Below are 25,356 nucleotides of genomic sequence, written 5' to 3'. Positions count from 1 at the left end.
TCTTCCTGCCTGCAATGGGTGGCCACCAAGTAGCTTCAGAGAAGCCCTCAAGGGACCTTTCCTATTTCTCAGCATCTTTCAATAGCCTGAATCTCTTCAGTAACCACATCCTCCATGGCACCAACTTTCTTTTCTGTTCAATCTGAAAATATGAAAACTCTTCTCCTTTGAGCAGCTGAGCTCTAGCTATGACTTTTGCTGTAAATCGAGGCAAACCCAGCCGACTACCCAGGCTTCGTCCAGAACATGTCTTCACATTAGTCTCTCACCGTTAAAATCAGCGTCACACAAAATCTTGGGCCTGAACAGAACAGAAACAAATTCTTTGTCTGATATAACAAGAATGGCCTCTAGTCCTTCTCCAAAGTTCCTGCTCCTGTCTGAAACCAGGCTAGCAGTCTTTACTGCTTGCATTCTGATTATGGTCTTCTAAGGTTCCAACAGGAACACCTTTCTTTTCATCTTCCTTTCTCATTTTAGGCTTTCTCTAAGTGACATAACCATATCTTTCAAACTCGTGGACAAACCAGTTCCAAAGGCTTCAAACCACACGGTCAGCCATAATCATAGCAATGACCCTAGTTCTGGGCACCAAGTTTCTGCTAATCAGTTTTCTGTCGCCGTGACATAACATTGAAAAAACAAACTTAAAGCAAGATTTGAAAAAAAAAGTCCACAAAAAAGAGCAACTCATATTTTATGTGTAAGTGACAAATATACTTCTCTTTATTGTTTTCAAGGTTTCTCAATGTCTTTCAGTAACAGAACACTTATTTAATTCCACTATTGGCCATTGTTTGGGCCCTGCAAACGCCCTTTCCCTTCACCTCAAAGGGAGCCCCTTTGTATGTGGCCACACACTCAGCATTGGTGTGCAGGTCAGGCTGGATCTGCTCCCAGATCTTCTTCTTAGGGTTCAGCTCCTTGTCAGGCTCTCCTGTTCAGAGAAAAACCAGCAAGTTACATAAGCAACACCCAGAAAAGTCAGATGCCCTGAGAATTCCAGGCTTTAAGACTGTTAGGCAAGCACGTTTCCATTTAGGCTAAATCCCCCATCCCAAATCAAAGGGAATTCTAAGCTATTCATTTCATCATGTAAAGAAGGTCTGGGACAACAGGAGCCCAATTCAGATGGACTGGACTTTTACAGCTGGCAGGGGCAGTTTATGAGGAGCAGTAAGAATACGGGGGGATGAATTTCTAAATGCTAGGAACACAGGTTATTGCCTGAAATATATATAACAATCTTGATTTCAATAGACAACACGGGGAGAAACTGAAGGAGAGAGAAGGTGCAGTCACACCAGCAGTAGGCATGGGCAGGAAATGACTCCTGGGACAGCACCTGGCCTCCTGATATGTCATGCTGTAGCTTACAAGGAAACAAACTGAAATAAGGAGACATCACTCCTAATGCCACCTAATCCCTCTATTTGCAGTAAATGACAACGCGTGCTTTAGAACCAAGAGAGACAAATAAGGAGTGGAGTACCTCTGGTCTAGGTTTAAAGACAAGCAGCAGATCAGATAACTTCTGCTTACCGACAGGGAAGCAGGCTACCTTACCACTGGAGACAGTTTCTGTTCCTTCTCTCCCTCCCTCCCTCCCCACACATTTCATACGCATGCAAGTAACAAAATGGAGGAAATGTTTTGACTACTTAGCAAAGCTTCTGTGCTGGCTGAGAGTCACCCTCCACCAAGACATTGCCTACATGACAATGTGTTCATCAAGCAGTGACCCAGATTTACACACCAGTGTCCACTTTAAGATGAAACTACAGAAACTGATGTATAAATTACAGCAGGCAGTCTAGGAGGTCTAGTTAATGTTGTACTAATGAGAAGATTTTCAGTGTAGGTAAAATATTACATCAGGATAAGTCATTTACTGCTTTCATAGCTAAATCAACACCGGCTTCAAAGCTTCTAAAGACAGGCTGACTCTCTCTGTGGGGGCTAATGTAGCTAGTGATTTTAAGTTAAAGGCAATGCTCATCTACCACTCCAAAACTAGAGCGATAGTTGACAGAATTCATTGAATATTTTCCATCTGTACTCTACAAATGGAATGATGCCTAGACAAGAGCATGTCTGTTTACTGGTAAGCCTTAAAGAACGTATTAGGCACACTATTGAAGGCTACAGTTCAGTGAAAAGGATTCCTTTCAAACTATCCTTTCTGGGCAGCAAAGTGTTGAAATGGAGAAATACATGTTTTCTTCATACCTAACAGAGCACCAATCTGCATCCCAGGGGTCAAGGAGTTATTCTGAGTTTCAAGCTTTATTATTTAAAAAATACATTTCATAAAGTCACGACTGCGGCAAGCAGTGATTTCTCTGATGGATCTGGGCAAAGCTGAAAAATCACCGTATTCACTATTCTAGATGCACCAAGAACACTTGTGCACTGGAGTGAGCTGAAACAGCTACACACAGGTTTGGAAAAGGCACGTTGTGACCCCACAGATGACTGAGGTATATAAAGCATCAGTAGAGGAAGAGACTGCAGACTCGGGAGATGGAATACAAGTGGACGCTTAAGGTGAGCCTAAATCACGCCAATTTCATATGAAACTGTCAGACAAGAAATTGCTACTATCAACACAATGTGAGACAGGCAAAGGAAATAGAAGTGTCTATCATGTGGGGAATTTTACAGCTTTATTTTAAGAAATGGTCACAAATACTTCAGCTTCTGTCAACACAATTTTCATCAATCAGAAGGCTCCAACACTAAGACATCTTCACCAGCACAATGGTATCATGGTAAAGACTCACAATCATTAGAATTTCTTAGAATTGTGTATTTCTTAGTTCAGGTGTGTTGCATTCCTTCATACACATAATGTTTATTACCCATGGTGTAAACATAACCTTTTAAAAACAAGGTCTCACAGTATAGCCTTGGCTGACCTGAAATGTTCTCTATAGATCAGGCCGGCCTTGAACTCAGAGGTCTGCCTGTCTCTGCCTCCCAAGTGCTAGGATTAAAATCCTGTGTAACTACAACATAAAGTCCTGGCTCCACTTTTATACACAATGGAAAACCAAAAGGTTTGTGGAAATGGATATTCATCCTAGAGGTATGGTCTAGAACCAAAACTGAGTATCTTGGTACACTTATCTTTTGAAAAATTTCATACCATAAAAATTTTAAATGAAAACCTTTAACACTGGACCTGATAACTGAAAAGTCTTGATTTCAGTGTTAATTTCCTGCTTTACCAAAAATGTCTCTCAATAATGTACTATTCAGCAGATTACGAGGCTAATTGGAAACGAGTAAAAACAGACCTTGAGCTATCTTGCTGACTGAAGTAAATCTCACACCAAGCAACCTGAGCTTGACTCTAGAACCATATGGTGGAAGGAGAACTGACTGATAGAGTTCTTTATGTCCATGTTCACACCATGGTTTGCGTGCATACATACACTTAAATATAAGAAAAGGAAACATACTTCAAATGTCTTAAACTGTATTTTTTTCCTGAGTCAGAGTTTCTCTATGTAACAGTAAAGACGTGGGCCACCACTGCCTGACTGTCTTAACTCTATCTTACAGAGAAGTATATTCTCACTTTTATGTTATGTCCTTCTCTTAGACAGTATTTTCCTAACTTTCTTTTCCTCTTTTGTTATAGGTACCAAAAAATAGAAGATGTCAATACTACAAGTTCTTCAAACTAAAAACAGCAAATTCTTAGAACTTGCTTAAGATATACCAAAAATCACCATCTGAAAACGGTTGTATCTACTCTTGTAGAACGACTCATTCTGAAGTTATTCTAGGCTACATTATAAGAGAAAACACTGTGAAAGGGCACAAGATTAGGACAAAGGCAGCTAGAGATGATGGCATAGCATTTAAGGTACTTGCTGCTCTTATAAAGGACCAGGTTCAGTTTCCATTACTCATATTCAGTGGCTGACAATTGCCTTTAATTTCAGTTCCAGGGGTTCCAAAGCCCTCTTCTTGCAGCTGTGGGTACTGGCACACACATTGTGCTCACACATACACATAGGCACTCAAACTCTCTTTAACACACACACACACACACAAAATAAATAATCTTAAAAAGAGGATTGGAACACATAAGCAAAAAGGTCACCAGATGTTGGGCACATAGCTGGATGAATTAACAAATGAAACCATCTGTGAAGAAGAGGAAAATGGCTTCTGTGAGAGCTCAGAGTTGAAGAGCCAGCGATGGATGGAAGAGTCACCAGTAGAGAAAGAGGACTAACAGAGTATGGTGTTGGGAGCCAAGTGAGTTAAAAAGGAGCCTGCGAAACACCCATCGTGTTCCACGGAGTAGTGGGGGATCTCCTTAACCCTAGCAATACGGGAAGATTAGAAGTGAAGGAAACCAGAGTCAAATGGATTTTAGAGAAGAGAAATTGAGCACAGATAACTGATTTTTAAAAATAAATAATTCTGAAAGTAAATGTATGCTTTGTGAGTATTGTTTTTACTGCAAAGGCTCATTATTAATGCTTATAAGCATGACTTTGGAATAAATTTCCATTTGTTATTAGACCATGAATAGTGTAGTCTCAGAAAAGTAAAAATCCAAGCCAATCTAAAACCAAAGCAAACCTATCATGACCTTTTGTCTCTTGGTTACGAAACTGACTTAAAATTATTTCTACTTGGGGCCTCAGGGACCAGTTAGCATATCTACATACTAAAATTTATAGCTGTCCTCAATTAGATTTTAATGAGTGTTGGGTGAAAGGGAAGTGTTTTAGTTGTTACTATTCATATTATTTGGCATCCTCTAACTTCTATGGGAGTTTCTGGCTTTGTAATAGGGGATGGGGAATTTTCTAAGTAGGGATATTGACAGTGTATGCAGAAAATATCCACGAAGGCTTTCTCCTCCAGGATGTTTATGGCATGAAGGCTGCTTCCCTAGATACCATTCCTACTGAGAAGTCAGCTCAATAGTTTCCCAGATGAGAAGTCAGCTCAATAGTCTCCCATTTTTATAAAGTTTTCTACATTTGGCAGTCATTCTTGTCCTTAGCCTAGGCTGGCCTCAAATTCATGGTCTACCTTCCAAGACCTGGGATTACATGGTATGTTATATCCCATTCAGCTTAATTCTTAAGTGTTCAAATAATAAATAATCCTGATTGACCTTGAATGTGTTGGGAAAGTTACCAACTTCTGCTTCCAAAGTGGTTACTTATCAGATTTACTGCTAGAGAAGCAGTAATTGGTATGGAAGCATATGTAAGGTGAGTTCTCAGACCAAATCTGCTCAGCTATTTGATAGTGTTCAGTTTGATTAAGAATATTCTAAGTGATAAAACAAATAAAGTTTAGTTTTTTCTTTATAAATATGAACTTTTCCAGCATATTCAAGTGCCTCATGAATAAAGAGAGAATTGGGAAAAAATACCAGGCTGAGTAACACGAAGCATTCAGCTAAATCAACAATGAGATCCAGAGAACACGGTGAAAGCACGAAATCCACCTGGGCTGTCAGCACTCCAAATGCTAGGGCAGTGAGAATCTCAGTAACAGACAGATGACAAAAATGGATTTGAAAGCTGAAATGATTGACCTGGTAACTCCGAGATAAGGATATGGAAAAAAGTTACCATGGTAACAAAGCTGTAAGCATTCATAAATCAGCCACTACATTTTACTGGGCCCCAGTTTTCAAATTTGTAAAATGAAGGGTTAAAGTATATTTCTTCTGCTTTCAATTCTTTGACTTCATAATGTCAAGAAGTAAAATAAAATAAGCCTTAGTAATTTTCTTTCTTTCTTTTTCTCTTCTAGTCCTTAGCCTAGGTTGGCTTCAAATTCACGGTGTGACTTCCAAGTCATGGGATTACATATATACCATATCCCTATCGTAAGCAAATTTCCTGAAAAACCTTCTGATATACACATAGGACTGGTTTTAACCTCTAAGCTTTATAAACATCACTTTATAAACTTATTCCCAATCTATTTAAATAATTATTAATACTTACCAGGGAAAGCATCAAAAGTAATTCTGTCTCCAGGAACAGACCCACTGGGAGGTGCCAGAATTTCCACTTTCTCTGGTGAACTAGCACACATTACCATTGCTTGAGATAGTACTCCCCGCATTTTTGCAGGCTTCAGATTACAAAGTAAAACCACCATCCGATTTTGCATCTGTGCAGAACAAAAGAGATGACTAAAGATTTGTAGAGATTTAGAATAATCATGTTTAGAATACTGCAGGCACACTGACACCCTACTTATTAAATGTGTTATCTTTGTGGATGTAACTTTGTCTTTGTATAGTTAAAATATTTTTTAACTATGAAATCTTGTATAAAAAATGAAGACTGATATCTTGCATAAACATGAAAAGAAAATCCCTCAAACTGGCAAGGCATGAGTACCACAGTAGAAATAGTTCTTTTTTTCAAATGTATACAGAAGTTTTGTCTTTTTCCAAATGTATATAGATATTTTGCTTGCAAGCAGTTTTGTGCCTGGTGCCTGTGAATGTCAGAGAAGGGTATCAAATCTCTTGAACTGGAGTTGGAGATGGTCATGAGTCTCCATAGGGGCACTGGGAACCAAACCCGGGGCCTCTGTAAAAACAGCCAATGTTCCTAATCGTCTGTCCAGCCCATCTAGCCATTTGTCCAGCCCAGTGGAAAATTTTCAATTAAATATTAATTTAAAGAATAAGTAACCGAGTGAACCAGCCTGATGTAGAACTTCAGTTACAACCAATGGGAAATGTATAAAGTCGATCCTCCATTTCCGTGAAAAAACAGGTCAAAAAGCACGGAGTCAGGAGTTGCTACAGGATCAGATTACAAGTATGCATATTATTTAGGTCAGCATTACAACTAAAGTAAATGAACCAACTTTCATCATTAACTTTTATTCTCTACACATTCAGCCATTTCTAATACTAGACAAGGTTTCTCTCCTTTCCTTTCTTTAGTTCTGGAGACTGAACCTAGGTACGTACAGACTTGGCTGGTGCTCCCCATCTCAGCAGCATCCCCAGGCCAGTCTTAAAAAGAGACTAACAGCTCAGTAACTCAAGCACTGTACACATCACAGTGCACATCTGGGCTACTTCCATAATTTGCTATAGTGCTAAAAAGAAATTCTGTCAATTTTCCAGAGTTGAAACGTCTTAACTTTCTCCCAATTATGCCCACCCTCTACAAGCTTAATTAAAACAAAAGGCACACAAGACTCCTGCGTCAGGGAGAAATTAAAAGATGTATCATGGATAAAAGATGCCAAATTAGGAGCAAATTTATTTCTAGATCCAACAACTAAAACATTACTTGATGAATACACCCTTCATGGATAATACCTTGTTCAGCACTTGAAAGTATCACATTATAACAATTTATAAAAACCAAATCTATGTGAGAATAGTATGTGAATTAGTTAGATGCAACTATAGTCATTTTCTTCAGAAAAATGGACAGATGGGTGCCAGCACTTTTATGGATCGAGTGTTCCTGCCTTGTAGAATGCTTACTGGGGCTGTGCTGAATCTGTGGTTTAAAGAGATGTCTATATAAACAGCCTCACTCAATAGCTCTAAAAATCCGTAACTTCTGAGAGCAGAATAAACCCTTACATGAAGCTATACGAACTGGTTCTTTTTTCTAGGATTCTTAAGAATCTAACTTTAATGATACAGAGACAGCTTCAGATGTTAAAGGAGGGAATCTATTGACCTATTGTAATTTGCTGCTGATCTTTTTCATGGAACAGTGTTTGGTACACACTAGGTGTCCGATATATATTTGTATCTAGAAAGATGAATGAATGGTATGAATTTACCTAGGGTAAAACAGCCAAGTAACATATAAACAGATAAAGCCATCTTAATGTTGAGCCCACAGTCTTTGTTATAGCTCAAAAGCATCAGGAATAAATATAATTCAGCAGACGATTCAAATCACTTACAGAGACATCTAAAAAGACCAAACTGAACGCTGCCCTGATTCTTTCTGCTGCTATTACATGAATTTAAAATGAACTTTCAATTTTTCAAGGATGTGGTATTTAAAAGTGGAGGAAGAAAAAAAAAGGAAATAAATAATTGAGAAAGGCTGAAGGGTATCTGGGCAGAAGTCTGGCAATTAGAAAGTGGCTTTGAGTGGCATCATAGAATATGAATCAAATTTTAAAATGATTACCATGGAAGAACATCGTGCATAAAATATATTGTAATTATTTTTACGTATCCTGAATGCTCAGCTCTGCTTTTACTGGAGTATAATTAGCATTTGAATATAGACTGAGAATGTAGCTATGCTATGACAAAATCACATCATTAAGTGTCAAAATTATAACGGGGAAATGTTGAGATTTCAAAATATGACCTCCTCCTCATAACTAAATTTCTTTCATGAAGAAATCAGTATTCAGTCTTTACTGTCTCAGATAATTAGGCACTAAAATTTTAAAGGAATTAGTGTGTGAAACTGAAGTGAAGATTAAGTCCTTCCGTTCTACATGACAGGTTACCATGTTTTGGTGGTGTTATAAAAGTAGTACACGACAATCCATGTTAGAGATAAAACCACACAGTGCCAGCAGGAGAGATAAAAGAAACGAAATGCTAGGTAGAAATAATAGCATCTTTCTTGTTTAACTAGGACATACTCCACTATACAAAACCCACATTCATCTGAACCATCCAACACTACAAGTACTACAAGATAAATCCCAACTACAGCTGACCTACTCAGCTCTGACCCCCCACCTCAATTACACCAAGGTTGAAAGTACACAGCGACAACTGCTTTGTAGAGTAGATACTAAGAATCGTTGATTCTGCCTCAAGAAAGCAGGAAATGATGGAAAACTTGGCTCCATGCTCTTCCACACAATTACTGTGAACACTGTGAAAGATAACTAAAATGTGCTGGCACCATCATTCCATGTGTATGCAGTGGCAAACGAGAATCTATCTCCAAAAAGTGGAAGGCAAGGGCTCACAGCCACAACTGTTCTCTGACCTCCATGCTCATTCTAAGGCACATACAAGACTGCCCCTGCATATATTAACACAGAACACACAAGATGGGAATGATGTGTATTTTCTGTCCTACTGAATATATCTTTCAGGCCTCTAAGTCTGGGGTAATTTCATATACCTTTTTTTCAAAATTCACCTTAAAAATCCATCTTTTTCAATATTTATTTATTTTTATGAGTGTTTTGTTGCATGCATGTATGTTCATGATGAATGTACCTAGTCAGAGTGAATGTCAAAAGAGGGTACAGAAGAGCCCAGAAATGGAGTTACAGATTGTGAGCTGCTACATGGGTCCTGGAAAGCCAACGCTGGTCCTCTCTAAGAGCAGTACATGCTCCCAAACAGAGCCATTGCTCTCACTCCCAACTAATCATTCTGAAATTCACGTATTAATCATTTACAGCAACACATATGAATTAATCACTTAAGATTACATATGTAAGCAGTGGTCACTTTAGGGGGACAAATCACCTGCTCCAGAGGAACGTGATTCACCAGCCCACTGACGACAGTCCTTGGGGCTGCTTCTCCCACGTCTACTTCTTCTACATACAGCGAGTCTGCATCTGGATGCTTTTTGGCAGTAACAATACAACCAATTCGAAGATCCAGACGTGAAACATCTATTGGTTTTGAGTCAGTACTTGCTGCTGCTGACTGCTGCTTCTTCTCCTTTTTCTCTCCTAAGGATTGAGATTGTGTAAGCATCAGACATAAGACAAACAACAACCAGGAGAAGCCTCTGGTACCAGTGCTGATGAGTTCAGGAAAAAAAAAAAAAGATCACTTCTATCACAAAGGATACTCAAGTTATAAAACCTACATAACTTTAGCTATTTCTCTAAATACAGTATTTCTTTAAAAAAAAAGATAAATTAGCGTATTATTTTGATCTATTTTACCACCATCATCATCACTGTAAATCTCTTACAGTGCCAACCTATGGATAAAGGGTACTACTGTAACAACTCTCTCTGTACAGCTGGGTTCATCTGTTGTTTATGACCGATCTTCCAGTTCGTCTTGCCTGACGTGCCTTTCCTAAGTTTCAGTTGAATGTTGGCCATAACAAGTTGGTGATCTGATCCTAAGTCAGCACTAGGAAACGATCAGCTGTTTTAGATGCTAGGTAAGTTTCCTGCCGGCCAAAAAGTAGTCAATTTGGCTGTATGTGCGTTTGTCAGAGGATTTGGCCTGCTTAAATTTTGTGTTGGATATGTACAAATCATTCGCATAGCAGCAGTCATGCAGTTGTTCCCCTCTATTGTTCCTTTGTCCGAATCCATACATTCAGGGCACTATAGCCCATCCTCTCTCCAGATCCCACTCTTGCACTGAAGTCACCCATAACAATTAGTGTGTCATTTTTATGTGCCCTGCTGACCTCGTTCTGTAGATCTGTGTAGAAACTATTGATGACATACTCTTCTGCTTTCCCTGTTGGTGCGTATACCTGAATGATAGTTACAGGATGGGTTGCGTCTGTACCCAAGCATGCATTTTTGGGCCAAACTGGATAGCACTAAAGCTATACCTGCTGCGTGTCTTCCCTCTCCACTTGAGTTTATATCTTGCATCCGTTTACTACACAGTCTTGTGTTCCTGTCCCATGAGTTTCTGAGAATCCAATGACATCCCACCTGAAGCGACTGAGCTCACGCACGAGCAAGTCCGTTCCCCGGACTGTGTTTATAGAGTTCTCACGCTCCAGGTCCCTATTGTGGTGACGCTTTTTGTTGTTATGTCTCTGTGCTTTCACGGGCCCAACACACTTCTAATAAAGTCTGATATTTACAAAAGGAACTGAAAAGTATTGGATGCTAAAATGCTTTATGTCAATTCATAAAGCCCTTAACATTTTGTATTTTCCAAACTGCCAAATGAGTGCAAGAATAATGGGAGACAAATATAAGAATAGACTATAAAAGCAGATTTACAGACAAATCTAATGAATGAATACAAATGTTTACCGGAAAAGTTGCTTCACTAACAGGGTAAGGGTGAAAGAAGGAACCTTAAGAACTTGAACAAATGTGGCATCTTACAAATCAATAATACAGTTGAAGCTTAGATATATTTGGTGACAGGAATTACAGAATTTGCTGGTTAAGCAGATCTGAAGACTGAAGGAAAGGGACCGGTATGGCTGACTGCAGTATTTCAGTGTGGCTGCCTAGTAGACTCTGAGACTTCTTTGCCATGCTAGTTTATCAGTTCCTTAACATCCATGCCTAGGTTCAGATGTTCTGCTGACTGGATGTTACTGTCTGCTTCTTTCAAACGGCTATAAGCCAACTTTAACATCTGACTTCTTTATACATCCAAGTATACATCCAAGTTTAGTCTTACATCTTATCTTTTGATGCCTTTATTTATGCTGATGCCTCTACAAAACATAACTCATTTTACACTGTCAAAGTTATCAACATGCACATATTACTCGGGTTTCAATTTCTATATTCTAATGACAGACTGTTCTTAATTTTATCTTAGCTCCTAAAAGTTTGAATTTTCTTTTTGGTACTATTATTATCACCATAAATATTTTTATTGCCTGATAAAACAGTCAAAGGTCAACAAGATTAATAATGAAAAGTACCTTTCTTTTCAGCTTTCTCTTTTACCTTCTTTTCTTCTCCTCCCCCTCCTTTAGTCTGTTCTTTTACACTAGAAGAGGTGGTTGATACCAAGGCAGACTGTACCACAGTTGCAGAAACTGCAGGTTTAGCTTGCTGCGGAGTGTCAGATGGGACTGGAATTTGCTTCACTGACAGAAAAAATGAACAGGGTCACTCATGCTATGCCCATAAACAAGGTGGAACAAATAACAAATGTGAACCCTTTTTAAGAGAAAAATCTAATACATATGGACATCAAGTATCCATTATCTGAGGCTATAGAAAGGGCATCAAAAATTAAGTATATTTTAGCAATTACTAAGGCCACCCTTTTTTTTTAATTTCCATTTACTCATTAGTAACTAAAGAAGAGTGCAGGTAACATTAGTATCTAACATTTACCATGGACATACTATGGATTAAAAACTATTCAAAGTTTCTGCGATTCTCCTAAAGTTCCTAAGTAGATTCTATTTTATACCATGCCGCTATATTATGGATGATAAATTTGAGCCATCAAGAAGTTAACAATCTGGCCCATTGACAGGGAATAGAGACGCAGCATTATCTGTCTAAACACTTCTATGTTTAAAAACACAACTGTTTATAAACAGGGTTAGAAAGATTGGTCAACCGTTAAGAGTACTAGTTGCTTTCAGGAGATTGGAGTTCTGTACCAGACAGCTCACTACTACTCATAACTTTCGCACTATGCATCACACATCTTCTGGCCTCTGCAATATCGTGTATCAAGATGGAGACCCGCTTTGAGGTCTTATATGGCCCAGCATGGTACACAGTAACGTCTGCTGCTTGTGGATCAAGATGCAGACTTTTAGCGCCTTCTATCCTGTTCTGATGATAATGAACTAAACCTCTGCACTATAAGCTAGCCAAGTAAATGTTTTTCTTTATAAGAGTTGCCATGGTAATGGTGTCTTTTTACAGCAACAGAAATCCTAACTAAGACAGATAGTGCTTGTCACTAATTTTCCCCTTATTTTATTTCATTAAGGGAAGAATTCATACAGCATTCAAAAATATCACGGTGATAGCATGTTGAAAGAAGCCATCAATAGAGAAAGGTGTCACTGGGCTGGTGAGAGGGCTTAGTCATTAACGTGTATACCACACAAGAATGAGGACTGGAGTTCAGATTCTCAGAACCCACATAAATGCCAAATGCTGGTGCACGGCGGACAGCCTGTAACTCCAGACTGGGGAGGCAGAGACAGGAGCTCACTAGAGCAAGCTACTTAGTAAGACTAGCCACATCAGCAAGTTCTCAGTTTGATGAGAGATCCTGCTCAAAGAATAAATTAGGAAAGCCATCAAAGGTAATTCCCAACATAACCTCAGGCCTCCCCATGCAAGTGAAAACCTGTGCCCCATGCATGCAAATATGTATACATAGAGTACCCACTGTCCGTGCCCCCACCTCTAACACACACACACACACACACACACACACACACACACACACACACACACACAGAGATGGAAAGAACTTCTTAAATGAACCAATAAAATTTTAACTTTATCTGCAATTTGTAGTCAAACTGATAATTATTTGATGGTTTGAAGAAGAGAAGTTCTTTTTTTTTTTTAGGCAAGTGACTCTCATCTTTAAGTTTTATTGTCTTAGTTTATAAAATAAAGCTATTTTGAGAACATTTTTTTCTTTTACTTTTTGAGATAGTGTTTGTCTGAAGCCCAGGTTGGGCTGAAAATCATCATGTAGCCCAGGATGGCCTCAAATTTATAGTAACCATCCTTCCCTAGCCTCCTTAGTCCTGGGGTTACAGATGTGAGCACACCTGCTGACAAAAGGCTCTGAGTATCTAAAAAGTTTGTCACTTGACACAAATGCTCATTTCAACAGTTCAGTAACTGTAAATTATTATGGCTATTTTTCAGTAGGTATCAAACAGCAGCAACAATGCTGGTCAAGTTCAAGTACATAGTACAAAAATGAGAAGCATAGGCTTTGAATATCAGCTTTACCACCTTCCATGACATCAGGTGAGATCAACTGCCTTTTCTCAGTCTACGTCATTTCTTCCTGAATAGGAGGAATGCATCGTGGGAGTGACAGAGGGTAGGAAGAAGAAATCACACGATCATTGTAAACTAGCACCCTACGTTTTCATCCTCACCCCCATTCTGAATCTCCGCCTGAATCAGCTCCTGCTTTAGCTCCTCTATTTCTTTCTTCAGTTTAGCATTTTCAACTCGAAGTTTCTTTTCTTCTCTCAAAGTTGCCTGCAAAACTAGAATCAAGAAAATTCACTTAAAAACTATTTTCAAATGTTTTATTTGAATATTATTTGGAAAGAGTATAGTAAGCATAATTTCGCTGTGATAACAACAGGAACTAGCATTTGGTCAGTTGCTTTATGAGTAATATTACTATTTATTACTATTTATTAATATTAACAATATCTCACTAGTCACTGGGACATTGGGTGTAAGACTCCCACCAAACCAAATTTCTGAGGACATAAATGCTGTAAATAGTGATTTGTAGATTAAAAAACAAGGAAATCGATCTATGCATTTAGTGTATACTTTCTCCCCCATGCATACATCTGATCCAGTCAATTTGAGAGAAAATAAATCTATAAAATAGTGGGACAGTAAAAGTTACCCGTGTGTGTGTCTCAGTGTGTATGTGTGTGTGTGTATGCATGTAGAGTCCAGAGGTCCAAAGGAGTACCTTCCTCACTGAGTGTAAACCAGGTAAATAGTTATTTTAGCCTGGACCTTAGAGCTATTAAACATACAAACGTAATGTATTTTAAAGCATTTTTATTATATTTGAAATTTTAAGACTCAAGTACCACAAAATGTACCTTGCACTGTCTTTCATTGAGGGCTTGATGTAAAGACTCATTCATTCATCGTTTTCTTCTTCTGTGTTGGTATCAAACCAAAGGCCCCAAACATGTATTATACAGACTCCCACCAAGTCACACCCTAGCCCATATTTATTCTTATAGTAAATCAAATACAAAAGCAAAACCTACATTTGGCATGAGATGCTTCAGTGAATACAGACTAAATATATATCTGGAATTAGTCAACATCATGCTGGAAATAATATGCATGAGTCATTTAGCATATGATTCGTTACTTCTGCTAGTACTTGATGTAATGCTGTAGTATTGTTCATTGAAATATACATTATTACTATTACTTAGAAATTATTTTTTATATATAAGGTTGCTATGACTTACATTTTTAAGTTAGGGATAATTTAAACCATGGAGACCTGGCTCGAGATGTTTCAGAAGAATTTTATTATGTGTCCAAGAAACTGGTCTTTTGGTATTCTGGGGGGAAAAAAAGTGGCTGCTTTTGCCCTTGTCCTCAATGTCTGCCTGAGACTGAAGTGAAGAGTTTTGGATTAATCGTATTGTCAAAGAAAGAAAATCTCAAAACAGCCTCGCATAGACTGTCTTGCTGTTAGGTACGTGTTCACTCTCATGAAGATTTATAATGAAAAGGAGCAGTCTGAGCAAGTAAAAATACAAAACAGGCACAGACTGAGGAGAAAAGGGGAACCAAGAAATGAATGGAGTTGTCTTATATTCAAGGGGATAAACATTAAAAAGTCAGGTGTTAAATAAAGGGAGTGGTAACTTCAGGGCAAGACCCCAACTTGTGAAAAGGAATTTAAAAAATTTAGAGCAAGGTGTGGTGGTGCACACCTTTAATCCCAGCACTCCCGAGGCTTGAGAATCTCTAACTTCAAGGCCAGCCTGGCAAGTTGCAGCACAGTCAAATTTAGGCAATGAAGGAAAGCATGGAAAACAGAAATTAGTGAAGATGTAGTTGAATGAGGGCACCATGTTCCACTTCTAGAAAGCAGCAAAGAGGTTCTGGCTTTAGAGTCAAGGGAAGGAAGAGGTTATGGACTCATCCTCCATGACTAAGAAAAGCTGCTGAGTCCAGGTATGTGGCCCAGGGGTGAGGGCCAGAGAGACCATGTGTAAAGTTGTGAAGGTGAAGCCTGGATTGCCCTGGAGACCACTACAGATTGGAGATGCCAGAGCCTGGGATACCTGCCCAGGAAAGCAGCTAACAGGGAATGGAACAAGCACAAGAGAAGTATGTCACAGTCAACAAAACTGAGAGGAGTTGGAGACCTGAAGAGCATTTTGACATTAGACATGGAGATGATGCAGAGTTTGGAGTTTGCCCAGCTGGCTTTCAGTCTTACTTTGGTCCAGTACTTCCTCACTATGCTCCTTTATGGAATGGTAATTTTCTGTGCCAATGTATGTTGGAAGTAGGTGATTTTCATTTTGTTTTTACAGGGGATTACAGTTAAGAAAATGCATGGATCTCAGAAGAGACTTTGGATTTAGGACTTGTAAGCACATCTGAGATCATTATAGACTATGGAGACTTTGAAAGTTGGGCTGAATGCTTTTCTGCATAGTGGTATGGACAAAAGCCTATGGGGCCAGGGACTGGAATGTGGTGGTTTGAAAAGGAAAGGCCCCCACTGACTCGTGTTTGAATGCTTGGTTTACAGGGAGTGGCACTATTTAGGAGATATGGCCTTACTGGAGGAAGTATGTCACTGTGGGAGCAGGCTTTGAGGTCTCTTAAGCTCAAGTTAAACCCAGAGTGACAGTCTCTTTCTGCTGTCTTTGTGATCACGATATAGAACTCTCAACTCCTCCAGCACCACATCTGCCTGCGTGCCACCATGCTCCTCACCATGATGAAAAGGAAATAAACCTTTGAGTTGAGCTGTAAGCTAGCACCAAATAAATGTTTTCCTTGATAAGAGTTGCCATCGTCATGATCTTCTCACAGCAATAGAGCACTAAGATGGCCACGTTTATGAAGAAAATTCATTTACAATATTTACTATTTCACAGATCATCTTCCATCTCTTTACCTTACTAATGGAAAGATTATTAAGGATCACAAGGGAAATACCAAGAAACATAAGAAAGGAAGGATTAAAACAAGGTTTTACAATCCTTACAAGGTTTCTGAAAGACATTTTTTTAAGGAGAAAAAGCATTTATTCTTTACTGATAGCATAACATTTTGGAATTTCAATTATAGTACCACCAATATTGAGAAATATATAATAAAATCAATCAAATCAAATCCTTAAGAAAGAAATTTGGTAGAAGTTTTTGTATACAGTAGAGCAATTTCTCAAAAACGTCAAAGAATAAAGAATATGAAAAACACATCTTGACCCATAAAATTTCAAAGTAACTATTAATATTTGATTTCATTATATTTCCCCCAATTTTATTCATTAACCACTAATAACATAGCAACTAATTTTAAATAACAGACTCTTCTTTTCTCTGTCCCAAAATACAATATTATTTTCTCTAATTATTTATTTACTGCCATGGTTAGTTCATTTTTAAAAAATGAACTTCAACTGAGAAAAGTCTTCTCAGACTGGACTATGGGCATGTAGTAGGACATTTTCTTAACTGATGATTAACATGGGAGAGCCTGACCTGGGGTGGTGTCTCCCCTGGAGAGCTGGTCCTGGTTGTGGAAGAAAGCAATTTAAGCAAATCATGAAAAGCAAGTCAGTAAACAGTGTTCCTCCATGGCCTCTTCTGTGGTTTCTGCCGATTTCCCTTCATGACAGACTCTAAGCTGCAAACTGAAATAAATAAACTCTTCAACACACTTTGAGTGCTTTATCGTAACAGAAAGCAAACCAGGACATTTACTATATGCCAATTCTAATTTATCATAATCCTAGAATATTTTTAATTTTTTTATACTCAAAATTAAAGGAATATAAAGCCATAAGTAAAACTATCAAGTTATAATTTACATAGGAAACACTTAACTGTCATTATTAGAGTTTAGATATTTCCTTAGACTATTAAAATGGTCTTACCGGCCTTCTCCTTGAGAAGGGCAACCTGCTGCTTGAGATATTCAATGATCTGGTCTGCCTCTGCACCCTTCTGCTCTAGCCTCTTCAGAACAGCATCATTGGTTGCCATCTTTGTCCAGAATCGGCAGAAAATCCTAAATGGAAAATGAAAGTAATAAATGTACTGTAGAAGGAAAGAATATACTTATTTTATAGGACACTGAGAAATCATGTAAGGAAAAAAAATTTCTCCTGTAATTGACCAAAACCTTAAACACATTTCCTTCGGAAAACAAAGTAAGCAGGGCCTGGGGAGATGGTTCAGTGGTTCAAGTGCTTGTCACACAGCCTGCAAGAGAACCTGTGTACAAGCCTGGTATGCACAGCAGACATCTGTAATACTAGCCTTGGAAGGAAGCAGGAGATACCGTAAGGAAACTATTGCTGGCAACCACACACATTCATGTGCTCACATGCATGCACACATACCACACATATACAAACAAACAGAAAAAGGAGAAAAAAGAGAGAGAAAATATTCAGGGGCACCTGGAAGAGTCCAGAGTAGACGGAAAGTAGACCAGTCATGGTCAGGGCTAGGGAAGCAGGAAATAGGGGAGACAGCAAGATGGCAGCAGACAGAAAACAGAGCATCGTGAGAGAGCAAGAGGTAACAAAAGAAGAAAGAGTGTGACAAATATTGCTAGAAGCTGGGGAGCGGGAAGAGCAGAAGCTAGCATGGACTCTGAAGTGTGTGACAGGCACCTGGGAAACCGAGGAAACAGGAGGCCAGCAGGAACTTTGATATACTGATAAACTCCAGAGGCGGCCATGTGTCCCTTCTGCAAGAGGCTGAGGAAAATGACTACTTTTGGCAGATGAGAACCATTTCACAAGTTCCTGAATATTGGCTTTTATCCAACTGCCATAAAACCTTCTATACACTAGCTTGAGCTCATTTCTAGATATATGGACTACTGAGACCTAACAATGATCTTTGTAACAAATTTAGAATTTTTACAATTATTTTAAAAATTTTTGTTTGTAATTTACAAATACAATTAGAAATAAATCCAAAAATGTATTCTGTTTAAGTACAGTAAAATGCATGTAAGTGAACATTATGAGATTAACTTACTGTTAAACTGGCTGCTAAGATGAATACATTCAAAACTGAGATTAAGGATTATTAACAATAAGTTATTCTTATTTATCTGATTTACTACCAACACATAGTTAAAAAGTAAAAGAATGACAAAAACATTTCAGAAATAATCCTGATTTTTAATGAATGAAACCACTCACTAAATGATTTTATAATAAACTGTTCAATAACACATGACTATTTTGAAATGTCAGATGACCATTTACTATCAGCCCTAAATTATAAATGTTCAGAAATGTTTACATTCTTCATAAGAAAATCAACCTCCAAAATGTCCTAAAATTGACAATATACAATGAGACAATGCAAAACCCAAAAATGCGATAAAACAAGTTGGTAATAACATGGAATATATAAACAAGAACTTAATATGGAAAATCAGCAGTAAACTGCGTGTTCTTTACAAGCTCTTATTTTAGCCATTAAAAATATAGACAAAAAAGTACGTAAATTAAAAATAAAGCTTGCTTTTAAAATTCTTCTATTTTAAGCAAAATAAACACAGAATACAATGCCATTCCTCAAATATTTGCAGAGCTGAGATCTTAAGAGAAAAAAAGAAATGGGCACATGAAGTTAAGGAAAACTGGTACTCTTTCTCAGGAGTTCAGTTTCTTGAGTTGCAATAATCTTTTAATGCATTTCCACTGTAGCATACTGTCTTAATTCGATGTTTATTGTTGTGAAAAGAAACCATGTGCATGGCAACTCTTGTAAAGAAAACATTTAAGTTCTACTTCTAGATCGGCAGGCAGCAAGAAGAGACATTGAACCTGGCTTGAGCATTTGAAACCTCAAAGCCCACCCCTTTCTCCAACTAGCTGACATTGAGTAGTGCCACTCTCTGGTGACCAAACATTCAAATACAGGCGTCGACATGGGCCATTTTTATTCAAACCAATACATTTGCCATAATGATCTTATAACATATGCAGTAGACATGACCTTCTAATTATAAACATGCAGCAATGAGCAGCTGAGAACAGAACCGTGTGTACTACTGTCACCCCTCATACATAGGACAAATGCACTCTGGGGCGGCAACATAACAGATGAAGAAGCCATAGAGGCCAGAGCAAAATCTCTTCTGTGCCCCCCCACCATAGAACAACTGAGTGACCTTCAACAATTTATTTAACCTGAGTGTTCCCCATTATGAAAGAGGGATGTGTGTGTGTGTGTGTGTGTGTGTGTGTGTGTATGCATGTGTGTGTATGTATCACCATGTTGATGAGGGCAAAATGGTATAGCACAAAAACTACTAATTAAGATTTTTGGCACATGGCAGAAAAATAGTGGATAAATTACCATATGTAGGGCACTGAACAAAATTCTTGGAACATACCAAAAAAGGTATCCAGACAATCTTCACCTTCAAGGAAACTAGAACACAGTGGGCTGTTTAGTGTTATTTCCTTTTCTAGTTCTCTAGCTACCATTTTAATGTTTTCCTGAAAGGCCAAGGTCATAAATAATAAAAATGTAACTTCCAGACTGACATAATTTGGCTCTGCCCTTGTCAATCTGCCTTCATCATACAGACCAGTGGGTATCACTACATTAGTTCAAACAGGTAGCTTAATTTGTCCAAGTTGTCCTGGCCTTAGCAGTACATCGAAGCCACTTGAAAATCTCTGCCTACTTTACCTACAGACAGAAATTGCCATATGACTGAAGGCCAAAAATCTTTAAGCAAGGCACATGCAAACTTCCACACAGTTATTTTACTATTTGCTGGCTGCCAGGTCCCTAAAAGTAATTTGCATCCATGTTCACTGTCTCAACCTTACTTACAATCCCTCATTTTGTCTCATGCTAGGTTTACAGTAGAGAGAAAATGAGCAGTCACCAAGCTTTCAAACAAAAGAGGAAAACACAGGAGACAGAAGAGAGCAACGTAAATGTAATTACATTTAGGGAGATGGTGCCAATTTAACAACACTGGAGGCTTAAACTTTCGACTGTTCAATCCAGTGCTCATTGTACTATTTTATGTTAATTATTCTATAATTTTACCGTAGTACAAAGTACAAAATATCAAGTCTCCTTGAGGCAGTGTTAGGATCACCTCTATTTTCTTCTTCTTATTATTTTTTGCATAGAAACCATGTTTAATTCCCAGCCACTTGGAAACTCACCACCACCTGTAACTCTAGTTCTAGAGCTTCTGAACCCGTTCCTCTGGCCTCTGCAGGATCCAGGCATGCACATAATGGTGCATATACACACATGTAGGTACATATGCAAACACACAAAGCTAAATCTTTTTTTAAAGTCTCCTTAGTGTGTTTATAGCTATTAATATGCTAGTATGCACAACGTTTCTCTTAGATGATAATAGGAGTAACATGTGACACCTGTGGAATAATTAGTACTGGCTGGCTAAGTACATGGATCATTTATGAATACAAAGAAGACAACTAGAATTAAAATTCATTTGCCCAGGTAATACAGTCACTTAGCAAATGAGGGCTGACATTCAAGTCTGCCTGATGCTGGAGCTACCTCTTTTAATAAGCATGCTGTGATTTCTTTAAACATAATTATCAAGCATTTTCCACTCTAATGATGGAACCTGAAGCAAGCAGCATCCATTAGCATTTATTGGTACTTGTATTGTCTAGATTGAGAGATACTTCCCTGCTCTCCATGATAATTTGTTAAAAATATGAGATTAAAATAGACTTAACACTTATTTTTATGTACAATACATGCACATATAGAAATTTATGGAGAGACAAACAGGGCAGAGAAGGCAATACATCAAATATATTCTTGCACTTTACAGATGAAAATAAAGACCTTTTTTCCTTTACTAAGTAATACTGAAAAAATGGAAAGGCATTATCTAAAATGTTTCATGACATTATCTTGTCTCAACTTGTGATCATATTTCATGAAAGAGAACAATTAAACATATGACGATCCTTACACACAATACCAAATGCATGAATTCAGAGGACACGTAAAAGTGAAACACAAGACTTTCAGAGACTCCTATCTTTATTGTATTTTTCATCACCTCAGCAATCTTCTTAGCTGAAATTCCTACTGCATCTAAGTTGCCTGTGATTTCTTTTAACTACCAACCAACAACTTTGGCACCAGATTCTAAAAGTTAGAAAACCAACATTTACGTTAACAGAAATCAAAGTTTTATGTTCAGACTGCTAATTTTACTTTATAGCACAAGAGCTCTATAAAAAAAGTGGAAATCCCCTCATTCTCTGAATCCCTAATTTCATTACTCCAGAATCACAATTATGTGATATATTTCTTAGATATAGTACTTCTCAGAGCTCAACTTTTTCAAATCTACAACACCATCATGTATAAGACAGCTTCATAAGATGCTCTAATATTTTAATTTCATTTATACATATAGCAACAGCATATATAATTGAAATTCCTTTACACATAGATTATAAATTCAACTGTTCCAATGCTCTTTATCCCTTAGACATATTTTGACGGCTATTTTTGGTTGTCAACCTGACTATATATGGAATTAACAGAAACTTAAGCTGCTGGGTACACCTGTAAAGGACTTTTTAAATTAAATCATCTGAAGTGCAGAGCTCCACCTTTAATATGGGCCACACCTGCTAACAGCCTATATAAAGGACACGGGAGAACAAAGTTTGCTCTCTTTGCCTGATCATTTTCACTCCATTCCTTGGCAAATCCATTCTGTCACTGGCATTAGAGCCTATTTCTTTGGAATTTTGTTGCATACTTAAGACCAGCTGAGCCATGCACCCTCATGAACTGAACGAAGACTAGATTCTTGGACCTTCCACTGGTAGGCAGCCACTGATGGACCACAGTCTGTAAGTCATTCTAATTAAGTCTCATATGTATTTATATATTATATTTACTGAAAAACTTTGAATTTAGCCCCAGACTCTAGTTTTATATTACTACTTTGTATTTCTGTATTACTGAATACAGAGTAACTTCATTTTAACTCTAAATCACAATCACTAAAAGTATACATAAAATAGAAAATATACTTAATAGCTATATACCAACACAGCACACAACAGAACTAATATCAACAGTAACATTTATAGTGAATTATTTGCAAATGACACAATGAAAACTTTGTCAACAGCTGGCACTCTACAGTGATCTTAAGATCACAATTTTAAAATACACTTCAAGTAAAGATATGTAAACGTGTTTCAAAATTAATAGTAATCATAGAACCATAGCAGTATGGTTTTTCTCTTCTTCCCTTCAGCCCTAATCCTACCTTCCGAACATTCCCCCACTGCTTAAGTCTAACTGTCAAGTTATTGTGCTCTGACAAGAACATCGTACCACTGGTATTTAACACAATGTGTCAAAGGTCAGAGTTTAAGTATATATTACAATTAAATGAAATGAGAACAATATACTTCGGAAAATTCAAACTATACTGCAGCCACCAGCGTTAGTCCTACAGGTAATTTTTTAAACCAAGCTTTGCTAAAACCCACAGAAGCCCTAACGCTGTTTTCTATGAAAGTTCCTATTTATTTTTGTCCCCTGACCAGAGAGTCTGCTTCCTCTTTACTGATGAGGAAGCCATAGAGATATTAAATGATGACAATGAAGTTAGAAGGTGGTTATAAGATTGATTACTATGCTAGGATAATCCAAATATTTTATAATGTTTTGGCTAATTAATCCAAACCCCTTTTTCCCAGTAAAATGTACATTAAAAAGAAACCAAACAAACAAACAAACAAAAAGAAGTGGCCGGGCTTTCCGTGATTTTCTCTTACTGCACAATTGATAAAGTTCGGGGGTTTCTTTTTGTAACTATTTTTGTGTTTTGTTTGTCAAGAATTGGTTTTTCTGTATAACAGCTGTGGCTGCCTGAGACCTCACTTTGTAGATGAGGGTGGCCCCTAACTCACAGAGATCTGCCTGCCTCTCCCTTTTGAGTGCAAGGATCCTAAGGCGTGCACAACCATACCCAGGTTCAACTCAGTTTTAAAATAACTAATCTCAACCACGCTATCTCCACCTCTAATTCAAGAACACTGGTAAGAAAAGATATTACTTTAATGGAAGACATCTATTTTGACATTCAAGCTTTACCTTGGAAGATACCATCTTCATTTTACAGACTTGGATAAATCACCTGCCATGTCTAGAGTCATTCAAGTAACAAAAGGCAAAACCACAATATTACTTATGCTCATCATTCTGAAACGTACACAATTCACTTAAAGTTTTTCCCAAAGTCTACTTAATGAAAATAAACTGCAATTCATAGTTTCCTTGTGCATGCTCAGTGAGTACACCAGGAATATGACTGGACACATCTTAGTACCTGAACTGAAGTGTCTATTAGCTTTCCTTTGAGGAAAAACAAAGGCTCCTGACTTCCTTTCTCACTTCTGTCCTCAGTCTATCGAGGAACCCTCTTCAGAAGAGGTTGGATAACATTACGTGGCTCCTGAAATCCTTACAGTGGCGTTCACTCCCACTCACCCCCATGATCAGGCTGCTCACTCACATACTGTCTCCATCTTTAATTCCTTCTCTCAATTCTGAGCCCCCAGGCTTCCCTGATATTTTGCTAAGTTTTTGTCTCATGGTCTTAGGCATGACTGGGCCTTCTGACTGACAGCACCTGCTGACCGTTACCTGTGCAGTTAATTACGTTTATGTCACATCCTTCCTAGAAAGCCATCGTTTCCTTGAGAATCTTCTCCTTTGTCCACATGACCGTGCCAAATAATATACCTTTCTTTCCTGTTAATACTTTTAATGATCGGAATTTATAATCTAAATAGGTATGGGGGCTGGAAAGAGCGCTCAGCAGTTAAAAGCGCTTACTGCTGTTGCATGGAACCCAGGTTTGGCTCCTAGCACTCACATCGGGAGCTCAGAATCACTGGCTGGTCCCAGGGGATCTGATCCTTTCTAGCTTCCATGGTCACCTGCGCACAAGTTTTGCACAGAAACTTAATCGGGCGTGTACGCATACACATAAATAAATATTAACATCGTACTTTTAGGACTGTACTTGAACAATAAAACGTACGCTGAGAGGAAATTATTGGAAATTTAGTCCGTTTTGTTGGTTTTTCTTTCTACTTTGCTTATGGATCTTTACCTAGTAACTAAAACGGTGCCCCGAGTATAGTGATAGCTGACGTTTCTAACATCTGCTGATTCAATACCTTTCTCTCTTGAATCCCTCCCCATGTACAAACACTGGAAATCCTTTACACACTCACTTAAAGTAAACAAGCTTTACTTTATGAATCCATCCCCTGCATGCTTTCCCTTGGCCATTCATTTCCAAAACTTAGGTGAATCAAAAAGGGCCAAGCGTTCTCCTGTTTTCTCGTGGCACGGGGGTGGAGGGATGATCACGCTTCCTACAAGGACTTGGATGGCCAGTTTTGTTTTTTTTTTTTTCCTGGTGGGAAAGGGAAGAAGAACTTTGGATCGCCACCAATCGACCCTAGACCCTCTCGTGAAACTCACATGAAGCGGCGAACCGCGGCTCAGGAGCAGCCTCAGCCAGATGCAAGAAAGGCCAGCCTCCCGCAGCCCGTGGCAGGGGGAAAAGGACCCAAGGTCTGTCCTTGATACATGCCTGAGAGTTTCCCAGATCCACCCCATAGCAGTCGTCCGCTTCCTGCACTTGCTCTCTTCTCGTGCCACACTACGGTCT

At 38.3% G+C, this 25,356-nt stretch overlaps 1 protein-coding gene across 3 annotated transcripts; it reads right to left on the bottom strand.

The window, feature by feature from the left end:
- Positions 1 to 695: 695 nt before the first annotated feature.
- Positions 696 to 25,305, bottom strand: Aimp1 (aminoacyl tRNA synthetase complex interacting multifunctional protein 1). 3 transcript variants are annotated; one of them, XM_048456748.3, is made up of 7 exons: positions 25,167 to 25,305; positions 17,534 to 17,667; positions 13,794 to 13,907; positions 11,619 to 11,786; positions 9,491 to 9,702; positions 5,994 to 6,162; positions 696 to 937 (listed from the first exon to the last, which is right to left on the bottom strand). In XM_048456748.3, coding segments are annotated over exons 1-7 (966 nt in total). In that variant the 5' UTR covers positions 25,169 to 25,305; the 3' UTR covers positions 696 to 770. The 3 variants fall into 3 exon arrangements, with proteins under 3 accessions (XP_048312705.1, XP_048312706.1, XP_087753687.1); XM_048456749.3 differs by lacking the exon at positions 25,167 to 25,305 and adding an exon at positions 23,766 to 23,817; XM_087897561.1 differs by lacking the exon at positions 11,619 to 11,786 and having other exon boundaries at positions 25,279 to 25,299.
- Between the last annotated feature and the right edge of the window lie 51 nt (positions 25,306 to 25,356).

The sequence above is a fragment of the Myodes glareolus genome, chromosome 17 (assembly GCF_982192425.1).
Source record: "Myodes glareolus chromosome 17, mMyoGla1.1, whole genome shotgun sequence".
Lineage (NCBI taxonomy): Eukaryota > Metazoa > Chordata > Mammalia > Rodentia > Cricetidae > Myodes > Myodes glareolus.
This window is presented reverse-complemented; position numbering and strand designations above follow the sequence as displayed.

What these genes read in the sequence shown, in the direction of transcription:
- Aimp1 (XM_048456748.3), bottom strand. An exon ending in ATCACGTTCCTCTGGAGCAG is followed by an intron (nt 6,163 to 9,490) that starts GTGATTTGTCCC and finishes TGTTCTGCACAG; the next exon opens with ATGCAAAATCGGATGGTGGT. An exon ending in TACTTTTGATGCTTTCCCTG is followed by an intron (nt 938 to 5,993) that starts GTAAGTATTAAT and finishes TTCTCTGAACAG; the next exon opens with GAGAGCCTGACAAGGAGCTG.